Genomic DNA, 20,845 nt, shown 5'->3' with positions numbered 1-20,845 from the left:
CCTGCTCACCCCTCGCCGCATCTACCTGTCCCGTCCTCCCCGTTTGAACTGCTGCGTTTAAACTCTCTGTGTTCCTCTCAGCGGTCGTGTTTTAGGCAAATATTTCTCCTCCTGTCGTGACGCAGATGTTCCCGCCCCTCGATAAAGCCCCCGTCTAACCGTTCATCCCGGCAGGGTTCGTAGACTCCCAGCTGCCCCGGCTCAAATATTTGCCTCCGGCCTCCTCTGAGTAAACACTCTGGGCCAATGAGACGCTTCGGCCAGTGATCCAAAGGAACGCAAAAGGCGGGGGGGCGTGTCCATCAGCCCGGAATCGATGGGTCTGCCCCGGCAGTTTGATAAAGTTTACTTAACTCTAGTATGTTTCTTTTGCACCTCTGCACCTTGAACTAATGTACTTGTTGTACGTCACTCTGGATAAGAGCGTCTGCTAAATGCCTGTAATGTAATGTAATTTAATAAAGTGAGCGATCCGATGAAAAACACCTCAACGAAACACGGAGAGGCCGTCGGCACTGCCGCCGCCGCCGGTGTGACCTTTTGACCCTGTTGAGCAATGACCATGTGACACAAGTGTGTTGCTCAAGGTCAAGATGCTACCCGATCCCAAGCCCCTCCCCTTCTGAAAAATCACGAATGAGAGATTTTCCAGGCTTGCTACAGTCCAAAACATTTATGATAATAAAAAAATGTACATGTATTTTTTTACTTTCATTGTACATTTTGTAATTAAACTGTTCTTTACAGTGCATAGCCGTGAGAAAACTATATTTGTAGCTAGGAGGTTGCAGGTTTGAATCGAGGCACAGCCGCTGTAAACTCAAACTGCTTCACTGCATAGCCAGCTACACAAACATACAGCAGGCACCCCTCTCTTCACCCTGGAAAAGGTTAATCAGAGCAGCTTTACGCTCTGGCAGAGAGTGATTCATAAAGCATTCTTAGGCTCTAAGTCAGGTGCGGTCTGAAACCAGCAGAAAAAAAAAAAAAAAACTGGTAAAACCGATTACCCAAGAACACTTTGCAGTCTCCAAAATAACAGCAGTGGATCAACAACAAAACAAAAAAAACAACAACCAGCATGCGAAGGTCACGGTTCTCCTGAAAGAAACAATGTTTTTTTAGGAAAGAATGCGAGACAGGAGCAATTGCAAACATACTTTTGAGATTACATTACATCCTCTCAGTCTCTCCGTCTGTCTGTCTGTCTCTCCCTCTCTCTCTCTCTCCATGCTTCAGGCTGAATGTTTGAGTGTGAAAGACTTGAGCCTGTCCACACGTATCCCATGAGCCATGGCGTGCGGGTATGAACAGTAGGCAGCGGTAACCTGGCAGGTTCATGCACCAGAGAAACGTGCGGCCCGAACCAACATGGCCGCCTACGTGACCGCCTCACCCATCCATAGCTCCCACTCGTCAGCGATTATTCTTTATTTGGTTTCCTGACATTTTTTCTTTTTTTTTTTTTGCAAAGGCCTGTGCAGACGTGCAGAATTGCAGAAACTTCCCTGAAAGCCACTGGAAGGCTGGGATTTTTCTTCCTTTTGTTTTCCTCAAAAAAACGGGCCTGAACAGACAGACGGGCGTTAGAAACAAGCAGCCGCCCGTCGCCATCGAGCATTTCGTTTGTTGACCATTTTAATTGAGCTGAAAGGTTCCACCACTAACAACACGCACACACACACAAAAAAAAAACAAGTACTGAACATGCACCACACCCACGGGGCAAAAAGTTTTTTTTTTTTGTTTGTCCTTTGAAGACAAAACCGCACCAAAGCAAACGAATCAGATTTTATTGAAACCATGTGAAAGATTTGTTCTGGCTTCATTGCTTTTCAGTGGTTATGCAGCAGTATGTAGAAACTAGAGTTACTCTGATGTTTTCCCTTTAGGTTTTAGTTATTATTCGACAAGTAAACATTTTTAAAAAAACTTTGTTGCATTCTGCAGATTTGAATCTTTAGAACAATACTGGGAAGTCTGAAAAGTAACACATTCAGTTAATACTGAACTACTTCTGTTTGCATCCAACAGGGATCGATTGTACTCCATTACAGTAACATATCAGAAAGAAACATGCTCAATCTATTTAACATTGATTATATTACTGAGTGGGGATTGAACACAGAATTAAAACTGAGTAGTATTCAGTTCTCAGTATTCAACAAGAGTACAGTCCAGTAAGAAAGGACCATGGGCAATCGGACAAATGTTTTTTTAAATGTTATTAGTATTTTAGAAAGGGGAAACACTATGCCAAAATGTTTACCTATCTTAGTCAAAACAAGGTAAACAGTTTTACCAAAATAGAACATCTTTTGAGATTTGAGATTTGGCAATACTGGTTAGTACACTACAGGTAATCACCAAAATCCCCTGCTCTGGGTACTGCTTGTACCGAGGAATAGCAGAGAGCCAGCCATGCATCTCAATACATCTCCTTTCAGGAAAACAAAATGGCCGCCGATGCACTGACTCACGCGCAACCATTCAGCTTTCCCTGGCTTATGCTCTCTCCCTCTCCCTCTATCTCTCTCCCCCTTTCCCCCTCTCCCCCTCTCTCTCCAGCTCAGCCACTTTAAATGCTCCAGTGACCGACTTGGACCCAAACGAGGGGCTCGCTTGTGCAACAGACTGGAACAATGGGTTACCAGCCATAACTCCAGCCCAGAGAACAAAAAAAAAAGACGTAGCAATGAAATGAAAACAACTTTGAGTTCATGGAAAATACAGAATGTACAATATGTCAAGGATGAATGACTGACAGACAGCTGGTTCAGAAACACACAGAAGATATATGATTAGCAAGCCAATCTAAAGATCAGGTTATCCCAGGTTCCCCAGCTAAGGAACTTAAGGACACTTGTTCCTTCTCAAGAGGTGATGCTGAATTTTTTTTTAGCAGATGTTCACATGCTAACTCACGTCTCTCCGATCTCAGCTTCACACTCCACGCTTAGTGACGTACGCATGGGTACACTGCGAACGGACTAGTCATCAAAAATGTTTTCACAGTTCTGATCTCGCTGTGCTATTTTAATTCACATTCACTGCAAAACATTTGATGCTGCCAGTCTGCTCTACACGGAAGGAGTTAAAGATTTTTTCAACATTGTGAGGTTGAACATCGTAAGGTTAGTGTCCTACAACAGCACACTTCGTCCAAAATAAATAAAAAAATGCAACATCATGTTGGGCTTGTCGGGAAGGGTCACACTTGTTTGTAACTGATGGTAACCGGTCCAATCAGGAAAGACCTACGACTGAACTGGAGCAATGTTTAATCTCTGATCAACAGCTTTGGGTACAGCCCCTAAAATCCTCTGCCCCCAAACTTGCTGGAAAACAAGCGGGCTTGTCGGGTCCTTCCTCAGGGCAGAATCCCGGGCAGAATGTTCTGGTAACGTGACTACGACAACCGCCCCACCCCCCCACCCCCCCATTGACCAAGCAGCCAAAAATACAGGGGCCATTTTTGTGTTTCTAATCTGAGAAGGGAATATGAACCGTACGCTATCAGGAAAAGAGAATACATCCGCATATCGGTATAGTTGCTTTCTCTCTGACATCGGAAGAGGGTAATTAGAGGCTATTGCAGTATGCAGGATAACACACCAGGGGAATCCCACAACATTACCCCTGTGGAATACCCCCCCCCCCCGGCCAGCACATCAGGGGCAAATACAGGACAGCCACACTGTGCCTCTCTTCTCTCCGTCTCTTTATCGTACTGCGTAGTGACAAACTGCTCGGCCAGTGCTGGGTTCACATGATGATGCCGATCACCAGCGGTGGCTCAGTCAGAAGAACTGCAGAACTTGGGAAACAAAGGTTCACTGTGCACTCACGTGACACATGCAAATGCGGTTTACATAATTTATACTTCTGACCTTTGCCCCCCCCTACCCCCTGAGGAAATATACTGACAGCCAGCATGCCTCAGGACAGGAAGTAAAATGTCTGAATTCCCACCTAATCAAGTGAAGCCAAAAAATAGGTAAATACCATAGGCAGGCTTAGCTTAATACATCTCACTACCAACCTGTTTAGTTTTGAACAGACTTCCCTGAAGGTATGTACTGTAGAACTACACCCCATTGGACGATATGAGAGCCGGGCTTTTACGTGATTGGAAGCCGAGGCGATCAGCTGACAGGGCTGCTGCTTGCTGGCGCCTAGCAACCCCTGAGAGCTCCCCGTTTGAAACGACTCTGTTCCATTAGCAGGCAAAAAAGCAACGAGCCCGTAGAAAGAAAGGGGGCAACCGCTTCATTTCCCCGGCGAAAGAAAGAAAAAAGAGAGAGAAAGAGAGAGAGAAAAAGAATGAGAGAGAAAGCAGTTGCGCACATACTGCCTTCTTTCTTTCTTCCTTTTTTTTCTTCTTCTTTTTATGGTGTTCATTCAAACAGAAACAGGCTAAACCGAGTGCCAAAACGCTCTGACCTTGTCCGGGCACGGACGAGGTGAGGTACAGCCGCCACTGAGCCGCTGCGGGGAAAGGAATCAGTACTTTTCCACTGTAGCCGCGAAGCGCTTAGCCTCGTGATGCTAACGCAAGCGGAAGAGTGTGGGAACTGAGAAGTGAGAACATCAGCGCTGCGGGGGGAAGTGGGGGCATCGCTATTGGACACAGGCGTTTGTTCCGCCCAATCATGATGCAAGATTCTCCAGATGAATCAGAATCCTGTGGTTTATGAACCATTAAAAAATATTATCCGAAACTGAATGTAGCACCACGCCACCTAAAGATATACTACTGCATAGGCAACGAATGTAGGAATAGTTTTATATCAGTAGCAATTATAATTAAATTCAGAACTTATATCACACAATCCACATACTGTACAACATTTGTACAGTATTTTCTGTGCTTTTAATTTCTATTTTCTTGAGATATCAGCTTTAAAAAGTTCATCTAAGCCAGCAAACTCCAAACGTGTTAGTCTTACTGTACAAACCTCGACTGATAAAGAAAATCCGTTTTAGAATTTAGTTATATTTACAGCTGTTCAAGCTGAGAGAAATTCACTGGGTACTATCAGACCCAAGAGGCAGGGTCACTACCCTCATGTTTTACCCTATCAGAGGGCAGGATCACTGCCAGCGTGTAATGGGTCAACCAATCAAGGGGAAGGCCTTAGGGAGGGGACACATTTTCTGATAGCGGGTGGGGCAAGGATACTTCTGACAGGTGTGTCTCTCCCAGACCAATTCAAACAGAGGGCTACCTCGGGAAAGCTCCTTCCCGCGTCTCGAGCGAACGTGCGCAGTCAGCCGCGTGCTCAGTCAGGGACTGGAGATAACGAAACCAGAGAGACGGAACGGAGCCGAATAAACCGCGGTCGCTAATGAAATATTCTGAAGTGCATACGCAATTAGAGCCGGATCCCTGGTCTAATGAGCCGCGACGAATGAATTGGCTGAAATATGAATGAAGGTGCCGTTTTATAAGGGCCGTGAGAGTCGCTGGGTGCAAAAAAATTGCGATATGAAATATGGTGCATTAAATCGCCAGCAGGTTTAGTACGGTTATAAACGCGGCATTCCTATCGCACGGTATTTGGACACCGATGTCCCGCAGAAGAATGCAGCTTCCCTAAGTATGATTAACGGTCCTGCAGATAGTTACGTAAGTGGAATTAATTCCAAGCCTGCTCACGTTAACGCAACTTTAACAAGCCTTTATGGTGACCATGAAACAAGATTGACCATGAGGAAAAGAGGTGGTGAACTAGAGCACTAGGACACAGGACCGCAACATGCAAGGAAAAAATTCCCACATAGTCTGAAGGACATACAATCCTTACCACATTGTCCAAGCTTAAATCAAACAAACAAACAAAAAAATCAAGCCGTTTATAACAATTGCCTTTTCCAAATGAAATCATCAACACACTTAGGCAGGTCTGTACATTGTTTACCAGCTTAATTAATGGAATCAATTCAAATGACTGATTGATTGATTAATTCAAACTGACTTTCCGTTGAGGAAAGGACAGGCCTTGGCTTTGAGATCGCACTAGACTTCTCTGCATGATTAACAAACGCGGCTGTTTCATTAGTATTGACCCAGTGAAGAAATGAACTCCTTCATTGCTCTCGATGCAGAGCAGTTACTTTATAACCTCTGTACACTGCCATTGCGCCATTGAGCACGATACTTAACCTCAAGGGCTTCAGCAAATGAGCGGGAGAGTGCTTGCACTGTCAAATTCAGGGACAAACTACTGACTGAATTCAGGGGTTGGAGTCAGGGCCCTGCAAGACCTTTTGAGGGGCAGGTGCTCAAAGTGAGAAATGGGTACATCAGCCTATAAACACTAGGTTTTACAATGTCCAGTTCCTTAAACAGCACATATTTTAACAAAATGAATGAATGAATGAGTGAATGAATGAAAATTAATGACTGCAGTAATGATGATAAAAATATTGTTTTTTTGGTATCAAATCAAAGGGGCATGTCGGGCACTTAGAGCAGAAGAGGCAGGTGCTTGCGCACCTGACACCTCCCCCTCTGCATGTACCTGGTTGGTGAAGAGCACGGCCAATCAGCTGGTGGCCCGCCACAGACATACACTAAGCCCTTTGATCATAGAGAAGAAAAACAGCAACATTCAGGTGCGTCATGATGACTGTGACCAGGTCCAGGTCAACAGTATAACAACAGTACACACCCCCTCAAGTACAAGAACAATAACAGAAAGGCTTTTTTTTAAAGGAGGCGTCTACTAATCTAATTCACACACGTGTGCAGTGTAGCTGATCCTTATGTTGTTTTCTAACTGGCTTGAAAAAAGTGTCTGGCCTGTGCATAGTGTTTTTAGTTTCTAAAAAAAGAATCTAACCATTGAGAAGAAACAGTTAAAGAAGAAGTGCACAGTTTCTAAATTAGCCAGCATTCCACACCTTCAGTCACAGAGCAGAGGAGAAATTTGCTGACAGGAACCAGCTGACTAACGTCTCTGTCCATGCTGCTGTACATGTGACATGGGCCCAGGCCCCCAGCATGCCGGCAGCTCCTGTTCAAGAACAAGAGATGCGATGAATGACAGTCACATGCTGAGCCATGCTATGCCTCCACACACTTGTTCAGGACCCATACCTGTACGGTATAAGTACATTAATGTTGTCATGTGAAAAAAATGCAGTGGTCTGTATTCAATAGACTTTCGTCCTAAACTTGCCCATAAAAGAACACTGACGTTTGTGTTTTTCTTTTACAAACACGCTGTGGCAAGTTTGGAGCTAACCAAATTGTGACTAACAGCACTTGCACTGACAGGTTTAAACGCAAGTCAGATTTAAAGATAAATGTCGACTGAATCCAGACCTCAGTCTAAAAAAAACCGCAGTCTAAAAATTTTCACGAACAACAAAAAAGGTGTTTCTCCATTTCCATTTCTCAAAACAACACTAACGTTCCTCGTGTGGTATTCGAACCAACACACACCAGCAGGTGCTGAGTCATGAGACATCATTTACATGAGTAAGCGTAAGCTGGACGAGAACTTTCGACACACACATATTTTCTTAAAACGGACACGGGAGCTTTCTGCGAGACACTGATGAGGTCATCCTGCAGGACGAGGACTGATTTTCGCCCCGTGGGAGGAGGGAGGCAACAGTTGGGCGAATAGCCGGCGAAGGCTATTTTTCGCTGACCGCGCCGTTCTCCCGCTAACCCAGATGGCCTCATTAAGCATGGGGCCTGCGCACCCCAGCAGGCCTCCAGAGCGCCGCTCGCAGCTCCCTCGCCGTGACGGACCCCCCCCCGCCCCCCGTGAAAAACCCGGTTATGCCTCTCCCAGACATTTCTCTCCACGTCGCTCAGCCACGGTCCTCGCTTCCCACGGGAAACGTCTTCGGTCGGCGTGCCGCGCGGACGTCGTTCCGGATCGCGCGAGCTCAGCCTTAACATCCTGAATTCGGCGGGACGTTTGACCTTAAAATCCAGGCGTCGGTCCGCACAATCGGTAAAAATTCACATGGAAGCATAAAATGCAGTTGCTTTAAAAAAATAAAAATAAATAAATAATATTTTAAAAAAACGGTAACACTTGACTTGAGCATAAATGTGGACTGGATCCAGGCCAAAACACCCTGAGGAGGAGAATTTTCAACCAATCGAGGTGCAGGAAACCACCAATAAAACCGCCAAACATGTTCCCTAACCCGTTTCCTCCCTTGTTTTGACTCTTGTGTGATCTGCAGGCGACGTGATGGTGCGTCGGGATTCCAGCAGTGTCACCCTGGAGCCCGACTGTTCTAATCACAGCCCTCGTGAATTACAGCCCCATTTCATTTCTTATTCCGGCCAGCAAAATAAGATAAGTGCTGAGATCTGAGGGAGGCGTTCGGCCCCGAGGGGATAATAGAGGTGGCTGTGAGCCGCCGCAGAAGGTGACGTTTGGGGCCGGGTGACATTAATAGAATCCGCTCACCTGTCCCAGGTCATCTGTCACCGACGGCGGGGCAGCAGGAGACAGCCTGGGTTCCGCTCCGAGCTTTCGCGCCGACGCTGAGGACGCCACCTGCACCAATTAACCTCGCTTTCACTTCCCTTGCTTTTTTTTTTTCTTCTTCTTAACCGAGCGAGCGGATGAGGAAGAGGATGAGGACGAGCACGAGGCCTCTCTCTTGACGGCGTGCGGCGGACCGCGAGGCCGGTCTGAGCCGGGCTCTCTGGGAGAAAAGCGAGCTAGCGACACTTTCTGCGCCCCGACCCCCGCCTCTCTCTCTCCCCCAATCTCTCTATCTCCTCCCTCTCCCCCCCCCCCCCTCTCTGATGACAGTTGGGGAGATATATGGCCGCAGGTCATCAGGTCTCCAGCAGGCTTTTTAACGCCCGATCGCGCCAGTAACTGCCCTGCGGAAAATTCCAGCAGGATGGACGCCCACCGGACTTAACAGGAATTTTGCAGCAGGTGACGTTTTAAAGAGGCTCAGCGGGCAGGTTTTCGGGAGGAGGGTGGGGTGTGGGGCGGCCTGGCCTTGTAGAAGCTGAAATATCAGCATTTTGACTGACCCGCTTCCCTATTTGGTTCCTGTCCTGGTCATTAAGAGCTGTCATTTGTCTACCAGGAAACACTATTGGGCACCGAGGTGGAGTATCAGCGATTTTAACAGGGCAGAAGGGACGGTACATCCCACATAGGGATCTGCCGCAGTTTGAGTGGTAAAACAGGTGACTATCATCCCTCTGATGGCTGTAAATATTAAAAATGATTTTTAAAAGGTTTAATGTGTGCCATGGAGAAGAAGAGAGGAGACTGTGCAGACACACTCCAGTCCTGCAGGTATTATTGCGTTCCTTTCCATAATCAGCCAATTAAGGTCTTGAGAACAAGGTCTGTAGATTCCTCAACCAATAAACAACTCGAATCAATCACTGGTGCTGAAACACACAGAAAACCGCTTTCCACCTGACAGGATTGGTTTCTGACACCTGTGTCGTAGACACACAAAACACAGAAAAAGTATGAAGCTTTGGTCCTTGTTGTGTTTATAACACAAACAAAATATATCCCCACAAGATATTGGCCGGTAGAAAGGACCGGTCTGACAAACTACAGACAGCTTGCACAAATCATAATACTTTCCAATTTGCTGTAATATATGCAGTCTTATCCTGCTTGACTTCAGTACATTCACCGGCTGAATAATTAAAACGCAGTGCTCTGACGCCACCTGCTGGTGAAACTCCGCACCGCCCTCGCACTGTTACATAACACCTGGAATTCTGAATTATAAGGACCGAATTCATCTCTGAAGCCCAAGAGGACATGTAGTCTTTCACATTCAGGTGAAAGCTGTAGGGCTTGTCCCTGTAGCGCTTACAGGTACCCGCTAACCCTTTTCTTCCCCCGCCAACGCGGTCACAGAGCAGTGCTCGGAGAGCGGCGGCACAAACGGACATCAAATGTCACCGAAAAACTAGGTAAAAATTTTGCGTTTCACAATTATTATCACCACCTTGCAAAATGTTGAGATAACATGGCGGCCAAAGCATGTCACGAAATCAGCAGTAAACTAAATTAGGGCTTCTCTGTTCAGGAACTTTGGCATCGACATCTATATGAGTATATTTGTTTTTTTTTTTTTAAATGTGCCACATCTGGGAAACAAGGAACATCTCGGCTGGGATTCAGCAGCTATCAGTTAGGACATCCAACTGGGCAGACTGTTTGAAAATGCTTCACATTCACATGTTTATCATCGTAAGACCAGGCAATTCAAGGGTCATTTTAGTTGAATGACCAAACTGTGTCCTTTCATTAGGCCCACATTATAGCCCATTAGAATGTCAGTTTCATCTGTCTGGATGGCATTTTTGGACAGAAAAACACACAAGTCTCTTAAAAGCTATTTTAGCTATCAGCTGTTAAGTACACCATGGATGTATTATCACTCCAATTTCCAAGTTAACCTACTTCTGCAGCATTATGGCCTTACGGGAATCTGTGCCAGCACTGTAAAGATAGTCTTTGGTGATAGTATACAAAAACACAACTACAAAATGCTCAGAAATACCAAAAAGTTCATGCTTACACATGTCAAGACTGTGAACCTGCTGCAAATGGCTATTTCAGCGGAGACAGACTGGTGTCTAGCCTTCACCTGTATTACCTGTGGCTATTTTAGCACTGAATGTGGGGATTTATTCTGATTGTCACAAACTAGGACATTCAGGCGACTACCTGAACAACACAAATCAATAACTCACTTTCATTTTAACAGCTTAACTCTTTTTATTTTCTGTCAGCTACTTTACACCAGGCTAGCCAGTGGAGGATGGGCTCCCCTCTATAGTCGGGTTCTCTCAATATTTCTTCCCATTGGGGAGTTTTTTTCTCTCTGCCATTTGAGGGTTTTTCTCCCCAGTGGGAGTATTTTACCTTAGGTATTCGCTATTTGGGGGTTCATGCCTGGTGTTTTCTCTGTTCACTCCTTCTGCTCTGTTTCTTGCCTTGCTACTCCGTAAAGTAACTTTGTGACAGTTCTCTGTAAAAAGCGCTATACAAATACAACTGAACTGAATTCAATTGAATATAATGCTCTGACAAGCTGTCAGATTATTCTGCACTATATCTATATAATTGTATTTTTACAACCCTGGGTTGTCAGACGTTTTATCGCCAACCAAAAGGATGATTAAATATAATTTCTCAGAATTAAACACGTCAACACCCAACCACCAAACACATCCCCCCCCTCCCCTTCCCTCTCCCCCGTGTCCGAACATCCAACGCTTGCTGGACCTGTTCTGGCACAGTATAATCGCTGGCTAACAGTAAGTATTAATCAGGAATACCATAATGTGCGAGACAGCTGTAATCGTCCTTCATTTCTAAGAAATAGCACCTTTGTGTCGTTGTGTGACACACTGGCGAAGTGTGTGAGAGCAGCTGTAGGAGGAGCACCGAGGCACACAATTTCAAAACAAGAAACCTGTGCTGTCACGGCGCTGCAAAGGAGGGCGACAGCAAATCCACCGGCAGCTGCGACAAACTTTTCTAGTTATAGCCACTCATTCAAGATGCCCGATTACAGTAACTAGCTAGCCTGTTGCGCAACTAGCTAGTAGTAACTCTCGTCAAGCACCAGACAGGTATGAATAATCATTGGCTGGTATTTATCTTTTGAATTTTGCAGCATTTTAGTTAGCCAAGTTTACGGTTTAATTGCGTTTCTGAAGGTATAAGCAAGGTTAGCTGGTTAATCGAGCCAGTTGTCTTTCGGTATTGCTAGTTTTGAAAATAGTTGTAACTGTTACACTATTGGCAGCTAGGTAACATAACTAGCTTGAATTCTTTCTAACTTGCTCTTGGTTTCTAAGCCAATTGGCTAACGTTAGCTAGCAACTGGCGAAGTATTTGTCATAGCAAAGCTCGCTAGTCTAGTGTGTATATGGCTTATTCATTGAGATGTAGCAAGCACATAACTTAATTTCCCAGCTAGCTTCCTAAACATAACCTAGGAATAGTCTAACATTTATCGTAGAATATGCGTTCATTAAAATGACTATCTTTGAGTAGGCTACTTTAAGTAAAGTATTTAAAAATAGCCAGCTAGTTAGTCCTCGAACTATTAGCTAGCTACCTTACCTAGTTTCTTGACCTAAACACATGCAGTTCTGCGAACATTTTTGCTTGGAAGTTAGCGAACTTAAACATTTAAAAGAGTGGAGTTTAAAGTCATTTTACCTACGGGTACTTGCTTACCAGAAAGCGATTACACAATTTAGTGTCATTCTGCCAGCTGCAGCTCACGATATTTGTTGCTTTGCTAGGCTATGTAAAATAAACAAACGAGTTAGTGAATAAGAGACAGAGATGCTTATCCCCATTGATTGGCTGAATTTTGTAAACATCGATGACAGTGTAACACAGTCAGCACAACCTTCTGTGGGTCATTGTGGCAACGTGTAACTTATTAACTAGCTGTATAAAAACAGCTATCTAGTAACATTGGTTCGGTTCGGATTGGGTTGGATGTCCAAAACTAGGCATGTGTTTTGTTTGGTGTTTGCGGTTGGCTACATATTGAGACAATGTGTTATTATCAAATAGCGCAAGTGATACCAGTGTATGTTTCCAGTTTTAGAGTTCAGCTAGGTTAAGCCATATGATGACTTTAATGATATTAGAGAACATTCTGCAATGACACTGAAATGTTTAACAGATGCAAGTCTTACGTACATGTAGCCTATGCTATATTTGACCAACGGATACAGAGCAACATTTCTGTCGCAACAGGACATAAACTCTTTAGAGGTAACTATTTCTGTATAACTTTCATAGTATCCAGTTTCTGTAAACGTTCGTTTACTTATGTAGTATCAAACATCACTTAATGAACTCCCATAAATTAAATTTTATAAACGCCTACAGATAAAGTTTTTTTGTTGCTTGATTTACAACTGGTGCTTGATTTTATTATTTTTTATTTCTACACTTTAATTTGCCAGTGAACACTATCAAGAATGGACACATATGGCACTGAGAAACTGAACTCTCAACAGAAATCCTTAAAAGACCAAAGTACCCAGAACCACCTGGACGGCAAAAAGAAAGGTGAACCATCGACATTTAAATTCAATCAACATTGCAGGGTGTATTACCTGTCGGGCAGTCCCATTACCTGTTAGTTAGTGTGAAACTGAACAAGTGAAAGGTATCACACTGCAGATTCTGTTCTGAGACTATGGTAGGTGTGTTGTAAAAGGGCATTTAAGGCAACATTTGCCACAAAAAAGACTTAAGAACAACCTAGGATGTTACATTTTAATTCACACTATCATGTTTAACTCAGATGATGAAAGAAATAGAGTATTCATCAGTCGTAAGAAAATGTAAACTAGTTTTTTTTTTTTTAACTATCTACGTATGTTAGCAACATGTATGACTTGCAGCATTCTAGATGGATGATTTGGGCCAATTGCAGTTGCCTCAGGTGGAACCATCAACCCCAAAATAGCAGGGAACAGTCATTTTAATTTCAGTAGAACTGGTTTAATGGTCTGTATGGGATGTGTAGACCTGTTCTAAAATCATCAATTTCTTCTGTTCCCGCTGTTATAGACAAGGAATGCAGTATTACATAGTCATATGGAAGTATTATTCAGTTAACAGGTTGAATTTGTTTAACAACTGTACATGTAGCATTGACCACATTTAACCTTCTGAACTATAAGTTTTTTGGAATGTTTTTTCAAAATACTAAGTCAGTGTTCTAGAACTCCACTGCTTTCAGTCACCAGTAGTGACTGTTACATCAGCATTAGAATGTTCAGGTTAGAACATTCTAATAACATATTCATGATCTCACACCTTACAGGGTTAAAGACCACTGCCCTTAATTTTAAACGCCAACCCCTAAAAACAGAGGCCGTTTTGTAGGCTACACTAATGTGCGCTATAAGCGGATTAGCACCAACAAGAGTAATCCAGGTGCAAAAAAATGCTTTCTACTCAAGATTAAATACATTTTTGAGCTGAAACCCAGTTGGTAGCAAAAATTTAATTGCAGATTAAATGCGAGAAAATGCATTTAATTACGAATAGTTAAACTCATTAAAAGTATGTACCCTTTGTATTAAGTGTATACTGTACTGTTAACTGTTGGCCTTTCAATGTGTAAAATATCCTTGTGATCTGAAAAGCAAATATTTAAATCATACCATTTATTGTTAGGCCATGAGAGTGTATTACAAAAGAAGAAAAAAATGAAATGATACTCTGTAAGATAGATGCTAATCGTGACAGAGCTTGCAGGATTTGCCTGCATTCTCTCCAAGGCACACATTGTATTGGAAATACAATGGAATAATTTTATTACTTTATTTATTTATTTTTTTTAAACAATCTAGCAATTCAGCCTCGATGCCTCTTCAACTATAAAGACCCCATGTGCTACCGTAGCCCTTATGGAAATGGAACATGCAGCCAATATATTAAAATATATCTTCAAAATCACCAAATATATGCTCAGTAATTAGCCAAATATGCTAATTATTGCTGCTTTCAGACACTGCAATGTACATATTATTAATAAACCCATGGCTGTAAAAAAATATTTAAAAAAATAATTATTCTCAAATCCTAAATTTTGCTTCAGGGTATATCCATTAGGGGGTACCTCTGTTGTGATGTGATGTGTGGCCTCCCCGGCTTGCAGGATGCCGGACGTTCCTGCTGCTAGCCTCGGTGGTGGCCGCGGTCAGCGGGTTCATGCTGGGGTACGAGATGGGGCTCATTTCGGGGGCCATGCTCCAGCTGAGGGAGGCGCTGTCGCTCACGTGCCAGAGGCAGGAGATGGTGGTGAGCTCGCTGCTCTTCGGCGCCCTCCTCGTCTCCCTGGTGGGGGGCTTCGTGCTCGACCGCTACGGCCGGAAGGCCTCCATCGTCCTGAGCGCCTGCGCGGTGGTGGCGGGCACCCTGGTGGTGGTGGGCATCCCGTCCTACCCCGCGCTCATCGCCGGGCGGGCGCTGGTGGGCATGGCTGTGGCGCTGTCGGGCGCCGCCGCCTGCCTCTACATCGCCGAGATCGCGCCCAAGGACAAGCGGGGCCTGCTGGTGTGCCTGTACGAGCTGATGGTGGTGATCGGCATCCTGCTGGGCTTCGGCTTCAGCTACGCCTTCGCCGCCGTGCCCGGCGGCTGGAAGTACATGTTCGCGGTGGCGGTGCCGCCGGCGGCCCTGCAGGCGGTCACCATGCTCTTCCTGCCGGTCAGCCCGCGCTTCCTGATGAAGAGCGGCAAGGCGCAGGAGGCCCGGCGGGTGCTGGCCCGGCTGCGGGACGGGCCGGCGGACGAGGAGCTCCAGAGCATCCAGAGCGCGGTGCGGGAGGAGAGCCAGTACGGCTTCCTGGACCTGTTCCGGAGCCGGGACAACATCCGGACCAGGCTGATGATCGGCGTCGCCCTGGCCTTCTTCCAGCAGGCCACCGGCCAGCCCAACGTCCTCCTCTACGCCTCCACCATCCTGAAGTCGGTGGGCTTCCACAGCAACGAGGCGGCCACGCTGGCGTCCACGGGCCTGGGCGTGGTGAAGGTGCTGGCGACGGTGCCTGCCGTGCTGCTGGTGGACCGGGTGGGCAGCAAGGCCTTCCTGTGCGTGGGCTCGGTGGTCATGGCGGTGTCGCTGACCACGCTGGGGGCCGTGACCCTGCACAGCCACGCCAACATGACCAGCCTGTGCCAGAACCCCGCGGGGGGGGGGCTCAACCAGACCACCTGGCCCCCGCAGAACGCCTCCGCGTCCCGGGCCGGCGGGGACTTCGGGGGGTTGCCCGTCGATTTCGCGCCGCCTGTCCCCAACGGCCTGAACCTCACCAACGCCAGCGCCACCGGCGGGTGGACGACCAAAGGGGGGTGGAGCCAGGAGGGCGGAGAAAGCGTTGTCAAGGTTACGGATGCGAGCCCTTTCCAGACGGGGACCTCCAGCGTCCTGAAGTGGCTCTCGCTCGTGAGCCTGCTCGTCTACGTGACGGCCTTTTCCATAAGTCTCGGACCAAGTAAGTTTTCACTTTGACGGTTTTATCATTATTGTCGTCTTTTTAAAAAAATGTCATCCTCGCATATGCAAATCCATGACATCGTCCTTAGGGGCGGAGGTCGCGAAATTTCAGAAATGCAGCTAAACCTGCTCAGCTCTGTGAGTGTATTTGCAAAACAAGCTTTTTTTTTGTCTCTTTTTTTAACTCCCACACACCTGAGAGATATCCTTTTTTGGCGAATGTGTGTCGGGACATAGGTGGGCCGTGCTTTTTCACGCGCTGTCGACAAACCCATCTCACTGATCCCTTGCGTCTGTGTTCCAGTGGTTTATGTGGTCCTGAGCGAGATCTTTCCATTGGGAATCCGGGGGAAGGCCGTGTCTGTGGTGTCGGCCATTAACTGGGGCACCAACCTCGTCATTTCGTTGACATTTCTCACTGTGACAGGTAAGCGCCACCCCCCCCCCTTCCCCCCTCCCCCCCCCCGGTCCACCACCCAAAACCCCCACCAACCCACCCCCTCCCAGTCCACCCCCAAAACCACCACCAACCCACCACCGTCCCCCCAGTCCACCGCCCAAAACCCCCACCAACCCACCCCCCTCCGCCCCAGTCCGCCGCCCAACACCCCCACCGAACCACCCCAACAGCCAACCTCCCCACGCCCCAAATGTGTTTGTAGTTAAAGATTCTGCAGATACAGGAAATCATGGATAGGTGGAGATCTTCTATACACGTGTGGTTCCTCAGAAAACATGTGCCTACAATACACTGACTGTGGCTTTAACGGATTGTGCGTCTCATTTCAGACAAGATCGGCCTCCCGAATGTCATATTCACATACGCGGCGATGAGCTTTGCTCTGCTGGTCTTCGTGATTTTGTACATACCCGAGACCAAAGGACGGTCACTGGAGCAGATCTCGAAGGAACTGGCCAAGACGTAAGTACTTTGCTCCTTTGACAACAGTCTGTCTTACACGGCGATGGTCATCATTTTATCGTTCGCTCCGTTAGATCCCTCATTATAAATACGCCTGTTATGACTCATCCTACCTGAACTGCTACACTGGGCTAGCCAGCGGAGGATGGGCTCCCCCTGCAGGACGGAGGACGAAGTGTAGCACAGTGGGTAAGGAACTGGGCTTGTAACCGAAAGGTCGTAGGTTCGATTCCCGGGTAGGACACTGCCGTTGTACCCTTGAGCAAGGTACTTAACCGAAATTGCTTCAGTATATATCCAGCTGTATAAATGGATACAATGTAAAATGCTATGTAAAAAAGTTGTGTAAGTCGCTCTGGATAAGAGCGTCTGCTAAATGCCTGGAATGTAATGTAATGCATAGTCATTTCTTCCTATTGGGGAGTTTATTTCTCACCACCAGTTGAGTGTTTTTAATCCCACTGGGGAGTTTTACTTCTTTATTTTTTTTTTACCTCAATTGCTTTCAGGTCTTCTGCATTTTCACTGCCAAGTGTCTTTGTGACAGTGTCTCTGTAAGAAGCGCTATTGTAATTGTGGTTTCCAAAGGAAAACAGGCCGTTTACTGTTCTGACAGGGAGTCAGAAGGTGCGGTAAAGACAGGGCTCAGTTGCAAAACATCTTACTCGATCACTATTATGTGAATCTTAGGTTCTCCGTAATGCAGTGTACTCACGTTCTGTATTGCTGGAAAGCTGATGTCACGGGGAACAAGTTGGTGTCTTTAGTGGTGGGGGGGGCTGACCCTACAAGATCTTAGATACTCCCCAAAAGCCAGGTGAGGTATAGACACCAGTGCGGTTTATAGCTTAAACAGAGAGGTAGAACAAGGGGCAAGGATCACACAAACCAGAGGCACATCCGCGTCCACCAAGATAGACAGCGATATGTATAGAGCCACACTACTGGCAGAAAGCATTCTCCTCTGTCTATGCATAACTGCTAGCACAGAGGAAAGGTTACAACATCACTTTGGAGTCAGATAACTGTGATGTCATTAAATTAATCCCGTTCCAGTAGCCCTGGGTAAGATTACATGCGATCCATCGCCACTCAAATACTTCCACCATTTGGTTTTCCACTTGTATTCTTACACTATGCAAATAAAATGAACTGAATTGAATCTCTGCTCCTCTCCTGCTCAGCCTCCTCACCCCATGTCATTTTAAAATTAAACATGCTATCTGCATGTACCCATATGTTTTTAGTGATGTTGCCCTTACATTAGCTGGTCTGGGAATGTCGTCTGTCTGGAATCAGCGCTATTTATCTCTTGTGAAAGTGCTCTTACCGTGAAAGCGGTTCTGTAGAACAAAGGACAGGTCACGAAAGGTCAATATTACATTTGCAGGCTTATAAGAAAGTTAAGTTGTGGTCCATGGTGCTTGCTTGTCCAATGGAGAACAGGACAGAAAGCACATTAATTGGATAGTTACTCTTAATCGAGCCCTAAACACACATTAGACATAGGCTTGGAATAACCTGCATCAGCCAAGTTGGAGTTTTTGGCAGATCACACTGTGCTTGCTGTATCATTTTAGGTTTTATTGTGGTGTGTTGTCGCAAAACCAGTACGACAACAACAGAGGTCTAGAACACATGCTACACAAACTGATGTACGCTGGAATAATTTGGCTGTTTCCTTTTCCCCAGGAACCACCTTGAAGACAGAATATGCTACAGGGTGAAGCCAAAAACAGAAATCTTAATCTCAATGAAACAGGAAGAGGAGAACGGGACAAAATAAGAATCTATACCTCAGAACCGAACGCCATTTAGGAAGCGGCACAATAAAAACAAAAAAAAAAACATTTTTTTTTCCCTCTCCGTGTTACTTAAAACTTCTCTGGGATAACCTCACAGTAAAAACAGCAAACAGCAAGAGGCGTTTTCTGAAGACCCAAGTCAAAATACTTGAATGAAACGAACTGTAAAATGAATAAATACACACCGGCAGCCTTCTCTTGCACGTTTAGCGAAAGGGTTTCGCGGCTCGCGCGTACGAGGGACCGGAATGTTCCGCTGGCATTCGCGGGACCCGAACGGCTTTGGCGAACGGGCCGGCCTTACGGATAAAATGTGCGCAGCATGTGTGGAGAAACGCTGAAAATGCTGCAGACTTCTCCACTTCGCTCGCCCGAACGCACAAGATTTGGGGCGTCCAGGCTCATCCGGCGCTGTGGGTACGGGCTTTTGTATCAAGGTCTTGATTGACGACCGGTATTAGTTCATTAGTTGAATCAGGTGCCTTTAGTACCGGGCTAAAACGAAAACCTGCACCCACACCGGCCACTTTTTTCAGATAAGATTGGACACCCCTGCACAAGATTAGCCTGTTGCTCGCTCTAGCACAGTGATCTACACTCCTGGTCCTGGAGGGCCGCAGGGTGAGATGGTTTTGGTTTTTGCCTAAATATCAGCAACCAGTTCGGACACAAAGGAGCCAGATGAAGCCAGTCAGATGTGACCTCAACAGTTCCAATTGTTTAATTAAGTGCAGATTAACAACTAAAACCAGCAGAGTTGGTGGCTCACCAGGACCAGGGTTGCAGACCCCTGGTATACAGAGTTTAGATTTATGAACCTGCCCGTAGCACTTAGAGCTGTAAACCAGAGCTGTCAAACTCCGGTCCAGTGTCTGCAGGCATTTGTTGCTTCCAATGTGTTTGATCATTTAGCCAACCAACACCTTAAATGAATCACTGGAGCTGAAACGCACTGAAAACCAGCAGAGACTGCACACGTCCAAGACTGGATTCTGACGCCTGTGCTCTACATCATTAAAAATGTTAAATGATTAGAAGAAATAAGCCTTCATTTAAATTTTTGTTTGGTTTGGTGGACACTACTGATGCTCCAACCCTTCAGCTAGAAGTGTTTTGTTTTTACGACGGGGGGGAAAAAAGGACACTTCATCTATCCCTGTAGAAATAAATGGTGATTCAGTCTGTGCAAGACTGAATCTTGGATTTTTTTTTTTTGTTTAGATTTGTTCTATTAATAAGTTCTGGCGTACGAGGATAATTTTACTATTATACAAAACTGTAATTTTTTTTGTGTGTGCTATTGAGAACACGCTGTATTTTATGTAAATTAGTTTCCCTGGAGCTTCTGACTAAACCCTGACCTTCTTTGTCATTGTACACACAGTGCCAATTCATGTCAACCTCTTGTTAGTGTCAACAGCACAACAGACGATTGATTACAGATCCTTTTGCATTGGAAAGTTCTTATTTAAGCTGTAAAATAATCGTTTTTCTACATTTAAATGAGCAGGCTTGACGTTCAGGACACTTTGTAGCGTACGTGTAGCGCACACTGGGCTAACTTGACTGAGGGTGAGCACGGACGGTGTGCACGGACGGCTACCGCCATGACGTGCCAAACTGACGCACAATTGCAATGACTATGGCACAAAACTACAAACAAGTACTGTACAGTGTGTCGGTTCAAATTTCTGATGTGTAGTAGGGATTTACTTAATCCTCCCAAGAGTTAGGTAATGTGTCTGTATAAGGAAGGAGAGCTCAGCCTATTGAAAACTGTGACTGTGATTCACAACGACGAGTGATTTCAGATCCTACTTTGAGAGCCATTTTGTTTGCGCACAAATGCCGGGCTCCCTCAGAGTGCGGCTTTGACTGGCCACGCTCTGTTTGAAACATGCACAACAAACGCCTTTCCACAATAACAACTAAATAAAAAATAAAAATACAAATCAAAACATCACCACTGCTGGTTCGAGTCTGTTTTTTTTGTTGTTTTTTTTATTGTACAAAATACAAAAGTGAACGTATTACATCAACAAACTGAACGACATCTCCTTCGGTTCCAGTTTCTGTGGATTTTTACCAGGTAAATATTTAAC

At 45.6% G+C, this 20,845-nt stretch overlaps 1 protein-coding gene and 1 long non-coding RNA gene across 3 annotated transcripts; one reads left to right on the top strand and one right to left on the bottom strand.

Annotated features, from left to right (window-relative positions):
• Positions 1–1,928: 1,928 nt before the first annotated feature.
• LOC135257646 (uncharacterized) lies at positions 1,929–12,312 on the bottom strand. Its single transcript, XR_010330702.1, has 3 exons — positions 12,222–12,312; positions 6,907–7,019; positions 1,929–6,583 (listed from the first exon to the last, which is right to left on the bottom strand). It is a non-coding gene; the product is annotated as an uncharacterized LOC135257646 (long non-coding RNA).
• On the top strand, positions 11,284–20,706 carry slc2a12 (solute carrier family 2 member 12). Of its 2 annotated transcripts, XM_064340589.1 has the most exons (7): positions 11,284–11,608; positions 12,682–12,773; positions 12,968–13,073; positions 14,677–16,014; positions 16,321–16,443; positions 16,806–16,938; positions 18,631–20,706. In XM_064340589.1, exons 3-7 carry the CDS (start codon positions 12,983–12,985, stop codon positions 18,722–18,724), a joined length of 1,779 nt encoding a protein of 592 aa, XP_064196659.1. In that variant the 5' UTR covers positions 11,284–11,608; positions 12,682–12,773; positions 12,968–12,982; the 3' UTR covers positions 18,725–20,706. The 2 variants fall into 2 exon arrangements, with proteins under 2 accessions (XP_064196659.1, XP_064196658.1); XM_064340588.1 differs by lacking the exon at positions 12,682–12,773 and having other exon boundaries at positions 11,285–11,608.
• Positions 20,707–20,845: the final 139 nt, after the last annotated feature.

This window comes from Anguilla rostrata, chromosome 6 (genome assembly GCF_018555375.3).
Source record: "Anguilla rostrata isolate EN2019 chromosome 6, ASM1855537v3, whole genome shotgun sequence".
Taxonomy (NCBI): domain Eukaryota; kingdom Metazoa; phylum Chordata; class Actinopteri; order Anguilliformes; family Anguillidae; genus Anguilla; species Anguilla rostrata.
Note: the sequence above shows the minus strand (reverse complement) of the source record. Positions and strands in the feature narration are given on the sequence as shown.